Source organism: Polypterus senegalus, chromosome 9 (assembly GCF_016835505.1).
Source record: "Polypterus senegalus isolate Bchr_013 chromosome 9, ASM1683550v1, whole genome shotgun sequence".
Taxonomy (NCBI): Eukaryota; Metazoa; Chordata; class Cladistia; order Polypteriformes; family Polypteridae; genus Polypterus; species Polypterus senegalus.
In genome coordinates this window covers 72,072,404-72,080,149 of record NC_053162.1, presented here as the reverse complement: position 1 = coordinate 72,080,149, position 7,746 = coordinate 72,072,404, and the positions used below count along the sequence as shown (strand labels likewise).

The 7,746-nt window shown below is 36.7% G+C and overlaps 1 protein-coding gene across 2 annotated transcripts in view; it reads right to left on the bottom strand.

The window, feature by feature from the left end:
- Positions 1–300: 300 nt before the first annotated feature.
- Positions 301–7,746, bottom strand: part of LOC120535420 (B-cadherin-like) — a 43,766-nt gene continuing 36,320 nt past the window's right edge. For both annotated transcript variants that reach the window (XM_039763254.1, XM_039763253.1), the window contains 3 exons: positions 6,319–6,449; positions 1,882–2,025; positions 301–1,735 (listed from right to left, as the gene is read on the bottom strand). In XM_039763254.1, the coding sequence (XP_039619188.1) occupies positions 1,529–1,735; positions 1,882–2,025; positions 6,319–6,449 (482 nt within the window). In that variant the 3' untranslated portion in view covers positions 301–1,528. The remainder of the gene's footprint in view (positions 1,736–1,881; positions 2,026–6,318; positions 6,450–7,746) is intronic.

Below are 7,746 nucleotides of genomic sequence, written 5' to 3'. Positions count from 1 at the left end.
CATCAAAAAACAATTTTGCACAGAAATCATGTTCTAATTCCATCAGTAAGGGTTTTGAAATATGGAAGTATTCAAACTTAAAGCACTTGACCTACCAGTGGCAGACAAAAAAATATGTACAAAGCAGTCAGTTTTTTTCCTGCTCTAAAGCATTAAGAATTAAAAGGTCTAAACTATTTGAATGCATGTTAGAATCTTAAAGAATTATGTACTTAATGTTAACGTGGCAAAACTATTAATGGATGATGCAATACTGCGTCTTATATAGCAAGAGTGCAGATAAAACAAACGTGAGAGTTCTTTTAAAAATACAGAAGAAATTAAGTTTATTTAAATACAAATATTTACATGTCACCCCATATAATGGTGAATTATTGAATATGGAACATATTTACAGTCACCTCTAACCAAAAATATTCACCCTTAAGTTTGTATAATTGGGGGGAAAAAAGAAAATCAATAGGGTGGGGAAACTGACATTCTATTGGAGTAACACTAAATGAAAAACACACAAGTGTGTAAAATTATCTGGCAACTGCTGTCCCCCATTTCCATAGTCATCCATTTACTAATGTTTACTGCATATTAAGGAGAACACAGTGCAGCAGAGCATGGCTCTGGCACTGCTGCTTCACTGCAAGTTTCTTAATCTTTATCCCCTTAAATCTGAACTCTCCCATCTGCATTCCCAACAGTTCTAAGGAAGCCACGCTTCAGTATGCACAAGGACTCTAGCACAGCATGGACAGCTTGTGCCTAACTTTGGGTAATAAAGTTCATTAACTAACAAACAAAAAAAACTTAAAATTACAGATTAGATATTGAAATGTGAATAACAACCTGAACCTTCCCATTATGGTGGCCCCAAACCAGTGAGTGTGAGAAAGATTCATAGAAGACTAACACATTCAAAGTCAAAAATATCAAAATGAAAATTTACTATGACATGCACTTCAATTTGTAGATAAGTAAAATGGTTTTTTTTTTTCCTTTTCATAAAATGTGCTGCCAAATTGTTGTAGGTTTAGATTCTAGGTCTAATTAAAATCAGAGCTTTGAAATAAGCCACCATAATTTGAGGTTAAAAACAGTAATCCATTTCCTGAATCATTCATAAACATTTTTCATAGTTATTTTCCTAGTAAAACAAGAATTTTGCTTTTACTGTTAAAAATACAACGCTACAAAAAGGAATAAAAACTGTCCTTTTAGATTACAATACAAAAAGTAACAAAAAATTCAAAGTTGTAAATACAATGCTGAAAAATAAAGACCACCTTAGTGTGTGCTTATTAAGTTGTATGTATAAAACACACACCTTACTAATATTTGGCCACTTTACAAAAGATGCTGAATAAAAACCAAACAGAAAAATTTCACTGTGCAGCTAAAAAAAAAAAAAATGCACTGAAGTTTACCCACGTTTTAGATTTTTAAAAATTGGAGTTTAGTAATATTATTGGAAGTCCTGCATGGCAACAAACAAAGTAACCCACCAAAAGCCCCATGTAACTGGGAGGACATGCTTTCAATCATCTTCACCTCCATACATATCGGCAAGTTTTTTGAAGCGGGGTCCCCACTGATTTAAACAGTCATAGTCCTGATCACCTCCTGAGCTGTCAGAATGTAGTGAGCTTAAAGAACCAGCCTCTGAACCAGCACCTTCATAATCAAATACTAGCAGTGAATCGTATGGAGGAGCAGTTGGATCATTATCTGCCGTCTTCAAGTTCTAAAATTAGGACAAAGTGGAAAAAAAATAAGTTACTTTAAAAGAAAAATGTATTCTGGTATAGTAGGTTCAGAACCCCCACACTTATGCCAAGACAAATTTCTACGAAATTTGTATTGAGCAAAATTAACTTGAGTTTTATTTACATCTTCAATGAAGTTGCCAATATCTTCTGGATTAGCTGGACGGGGCCGGTACTTTGGGGCAGGCATCATAGATGGTTCCACGTCATCTCTGTAGACCCCTGGACGTGCATCTAGGCCTCTATGCAGCTGGCTTAAATCATACTCCTATAAAGAAAAAAACATAAGCCAGAATTGAAGAACTCCAATCACAAATAAAACTACAGTAAATTCAGAAAATATGCTGAGCCCTTCGCTTTGTGCGCACGGTTGTAGATTAAATGTATACATCTTTTCCATTTTTGCACATGACAAAGTAAAAATGTTTGTAGAAAGGTTTGTTAAAAAAAAAAAAATTAAATATAAATATTCAGACCATTAATTCAATACTTTGCAAAAGCCCCCTTGGCTGCAATAACTGCTTCAAGTTTGCTTGGATTAGTTTCTATAAGCTTTGCATATCTGGCTTTGGGAAGCTTATCCCACTGTTCCTGGCAGATCCTCTCATGCTCAAATAAGAATATGAGAGAGGTCTAAACTGCCACCTTCAGATCTCTCCACACATTATATGTAGGGTTTAAGTTTGGGCTTTAGCCTGGCCACTCAGACATGTCCTGAAGCCACTCCAGCATTGCCTTGGCTGCATACTTCAGGTCATTATCATGCTGAAAGGTGAATCCCAGTTCAAGTCTGTGGATCTCTATTTTGCTGAATTCATCTTTCCCTCGATTCTGACCAATCTCCCTGTCCCTGCTGCAGAGAAGCACTCTCATAGTACAACGCTGCCACCACTATACTAGGGACATTCTTGACATCAGGCAGAACTCCAAACACCAAATTTAACTGTAGTCTCAACAGACCAGATTTTTCCTCATGCTCAGAGTCCTTTAAATGTCATCTGGCAAACTCCAAGCAGGATGTCACATGCACCTGATTGGAGTGCTGCGGAGATGGGAGAACCTGCTGGAAGGACAACCATTTCACCAGATTACTTTTGTAGATCTGTTACAGTGATCACTAGGTTGCCTGACCAAGGTCCTTCCTGCCAGGTTACTCAGTTTAGCCAGAAGGCTAACTTTTAGCAACAGTCCCAGGGCCTCATGTATAAACGGTGCGTATGCACAAAAATGTTGTGTACTCCCATTTCCACACTCAAATTTCGATGTACAAAACCTAAACTTGTAATAAAGCCATGCACATTCACAGTAGCTCAAACCATGGAGTACACAAAAAAGCAGTGCTTTTGTTCCATTGTGGTTTCCCTTTTTTTTTTAGATCCACATCCCTGACGCGGCTCTCTCATATACACTGAAATTAACCGCATATTGTTTATTAGTTTAAGGCATCCGATTGTAATTAACCTGTAACAATTTATTGGTCCACGGAATAGCCAAACTAGCTGCTTTAGTGTTACTCTCACTGCACCTTTCAGCTGCTCCAGTTAGGGGTTGCCACAGCGGATCATCTTTTTCCATATTACTCACTGCACCACTCTGAGCATTTCTCACTGTATCCGAGTGTGGAATCAAAGCTCTGCAGCAGTAGACCGGAAATAATTATTGGGAGACAGCATCTGCCTCAGCCATGCTGCCTATTTGAACTGCTCTCATGCGACAAACGTTTCAGAGCCTTTCCTGTACTGACCTTGAAGTTTCATCCCAAGAACTATAAAACGCAATCAGTCCATCATCTGTTTCTTGTAGAACTGGTTGTACTTAAGTACAATTACCTCACTGCACACTTGATATAGTTATATTGCACAACCTGAGCCACTTTATAAAGCAAGTATTTACATATGGTGACAATCATTTTTAAGATGAAATGAAACAAAATTATACCGATAAAACCAACTTCACTTAAGGGAAGAAAGTACAATGTCAGGTGCTCATTCAGTGTAATAGGAACCATAGCACAGAGAGGTGTGTACACTGCAACAAGTACACGTCGTGAATGTAGGAAGGATGTGTGGGAATTGTTAATATTTGAATGTGATGATTTTATATAGCACGGATCGGAAATCAGCAGTTCTTAGCATTGCACCACGCAAGCTGTTGTATCAACAGCCTACTGTTACTTGCTTTATTTTTTCTTTACTTATATAGTCTAGAATAAAAGTGCACTTGTTTTTTATTCTTGTACACCAACATATGTTTCTGTGTTTGAGCGACACGGGCATGCTCAAAAAATAGACGTGTAATGCCGCGAAAAGTGCACAGGCACTTCAGTTCGCAAGCATTGGTACGAGAATGCAGTCACAAGTACGCTGCAGAGCTACAGCGCATCTTTATGTGCAAACAGCATTCTCAGATTTGGGGTTTAGGGAAGGATTCTGAACACGACAGAGAATGAAAAGTGAATAAAAAAAAATAAAAAAAACACTAACCTTTACAAGTATCATAAATTACATTGGCTGTTACACACTGAAATCAAATGCATGTTTTTATTCTAAAATATTAGGAATAAGAGCAGTTTACTTCTCAAAACTGAACCATGTGGGATCGAACTCATGACCTTTTTGGATACTAGTCAGCGGCTGATACCATTACGCTATCGTGGCAGCTGTAGTAAATGTGTGTCAATATGGCATGCTAAGGTGGCTTTTTTCTGCAGTTATATTTTTGAATAAAAGCATACTTGTTCTGTTATATTTGTACCTTTTGTGACAGTGTTTGATATTTGGACTTCAGGCTTCATACATTATATAGTTTATGCTTACATTTTGTCATTTACTACTACAATATGAAAAACGTTTGTTTTAAAAATGTGTTTACACGGATTACTGTAGAAACGGAACACACGTGAAATGCATGTATTCCAAATAATGATCTATTATTTCCACTCTAAAACTCCACTTCACTCCCAGATAATCAATCAAGGCATGAGCTGGGAGAAGTTTGTGCACGTTCTAAGTCGGTGGGGGGATGGAATAGCCACCTGCTTGCAGCCTGATTTTTATCAGCACATTTAGATGACAAAAGACGCTGTTGGAGAGCTGTGAACGATTTTAAGAAGCGATTTAAGGTGGGACGGAATTACAAGTTTTTTTGTAGGCTCTGGTAATTCTAGTGTTAAATAATCTATATTGTTAATAATTAAACATGCGAGGATGGCACTCTGTTCATGGATTGTTTCTGCCCGTCACTGGGGCGACACTGGAAGGATAGATAAAATAATTAAACATGTACTAAGATGATATTTCAAATGTTCCTTAAAAGTTTCGACGAATCTGCGTTCTCACATTACAGATGACTTAACGTCTATTACAGAGCTAATTGTGTGACGATTGGGTATTTGGAGAAAGAAAAAAGGACAGGAATTGGAGGTTAGTACGTTTGAGACAGTACTGCTGCAATAAATTTCATTGAAGGTTTTGCACTGCGCAGCATCCATCTTGCGCGAGGCATGAACAATCACTGTGCCACATGCTAATACATGCTTTAATTCCCATCATCATAAAAATGATATCTAGTATACATCTCAGTATTTAGAGAGCTGTAATATCATGAACATAAAGGCTTCCGTGTCCTGTCTTAGGAAGAGAAAGTCTGTTTAAGTACGTACGTAGTGATTCACACAGAGCACACAGACGAAATACACAAAGCATTTAACATGCTACTTTAGTTACGATGGGATTTGAGAAACTAGTAAATGAAACGATTTTAAGATGAAGTTTATGATCTACTTTAATGACATGTGATGGAAATTTCAAGATTAAAATTTGACATTGAGCTTCTCTCCCCCCTAACCACTGTATTTTTTTTCTCCCTTTCTCTGTACCCTAATAAGCTTTTATAGGACACTTTGACGGTAAGCTACGACTTGCCTTTTCACGGCAACTTTGATATCTGACAACTTTTTTACTTCAGGCACTATGCGACTTTCTGAACTTGAGCTTTCGAATTTCTCTGACACTGTCACTCGATCAACTTCCTTTTGTTGTTTATATCACTGTTTAAAACAACAAATAGAATGTTTTGCCACCACTTGGTATTCACTGAACTTCTATTTCTCCCCGTACTTTTGCCATTGCCTTTTCACAGTAAGCGGAGCTTAAGGGCTATTTATATTGATTTGCATATTCAAAGAGGCATAATTCTGGGAGGAGTTGGGGAGTGGCAGCAGGTACGTGCGTTACTTTTCACACTGACCAGGGTTTATGCAGCGGAAGAATGTGGAAGTTGGCAAACACAGATTTATGCATCTGGATTTTTTTGTGCGTACAAACATTTCCGCTTTTGTCCGTACACCATGTTTAAGTGTGAATTCTACACGCTGCATTATGCATGAGGCCCCTGGTGTTTCCAGATTTCTTCCATTTCACAATTGTAATTATATTTAAAATTTTTCCTTCAACACAAAGTTTACAGAAATTGAAGGGGTCCGAATACATTTTTCTTGAATCGGTTTAGTTTTAAACCTATTTCTTTATATAGAGAAAAAAAAAAAAATTGTATAACTAACCTGATCTTCCTCACCACCACCCTCTTCATCATAATAGAATACATTGTCACGAATATCATCCTCTGGAAGCAATGGCTCCTTTTTCACCTTTCTCTTTCTTCTAAGGAACATGAGCAACAGAAGTAAAAGAACTACAAAGGGGGATGTGGTAAAAAAAAAAAAAAAAAAACACCACATTGTCAAATCTTAACATACTCCCTTACAACATATGAACACAAATTACAATTGTACTTAAAACATACCCTTGAAAAAAGGATTTATTCATAATGACCCGTCAAATGGGGATACACAGCCCAAGTTTATTGTAGATTTTTTTTTTCTTTTTGTTCGATGTTAACCAGCATGGAGAATTCCAACTGACATATATGCATGAAGCCAGAAAAGCAAAATGTATTAAATGGTTTTCTCTGACAGAGCTAAATATGCCAGGTTCATAACCAAAATATGACTACACTTGTTCAGCAAAGTTCTACTTCTAAAATATATATCTTAACTCCAGAGGATGTCTCCAAAGAGATGGACACTCTTTATCCACCCTCATTCTGCTGTTTGAAAAACTGTGTTCATGACTTTCAATTATATATTTTTATAGTATCCAAAATTTTTATCTGTAATGCATATCCACACTGTTCAAACAGTAGTCCAACTTTCAATGATAGCTAAAGTGCATTAGCTACAGCCTTTGTATCATAATCTTTGATCAATGTAAATGCTGTCTAGTCTCTAAGAAACAAGATTTAAAAAAAGAGAGTACCATATTAGCTTCTTCCAGAAAGAAATCGGTAAATTCTCACAATTAAGACTAGTAAGAACTGCCCTTAAAAATCTAATTTCTTTAAACAAACCAATTGGAGAAACTACACTGCACACACAATGTTAGTGTGCGTCCAATCATGACGCTTGCGTACCACCACATTTTGGAAAACAACCCATTTTCCTTATGTATATAAATATGAAAACTCTACACAAAAATAGGGGGGTGGTGTAGGCAGGGGACAGGTAATGCCACTTTATCTCTTGCATCATATGCTTTCATAAAGCTCAAAGTTAAATTCACATATTATGTAGCAGTTTAGGGAAAAAAAGTAATAAATCACAAAGGCTTGCACAACAAAATTGCACCTTTTAGGCATGCAATTGACAGTTTACAGAAATTAAAAAAAGGTGAAAGGACAGAGAATGAATATTACAAGGTAATATTTTGGTAAAATGCATCTACCAATTATGTCAGTTTTCATTCTCCTACTGTCAACAAGATTAACATGTTAATATTTGTATAGGCAGAACATCTACAAGTAGGAAATGTGGAAGCAGGTTGTTTGACTGCAGACCTACCAGAATTCTAAGTGGTCAAAACACACTACTTCTAGTCAATGGCCCAATTATAGCACATTTTGTAAAACAGCCATTTTAATTAAAAACACTGAG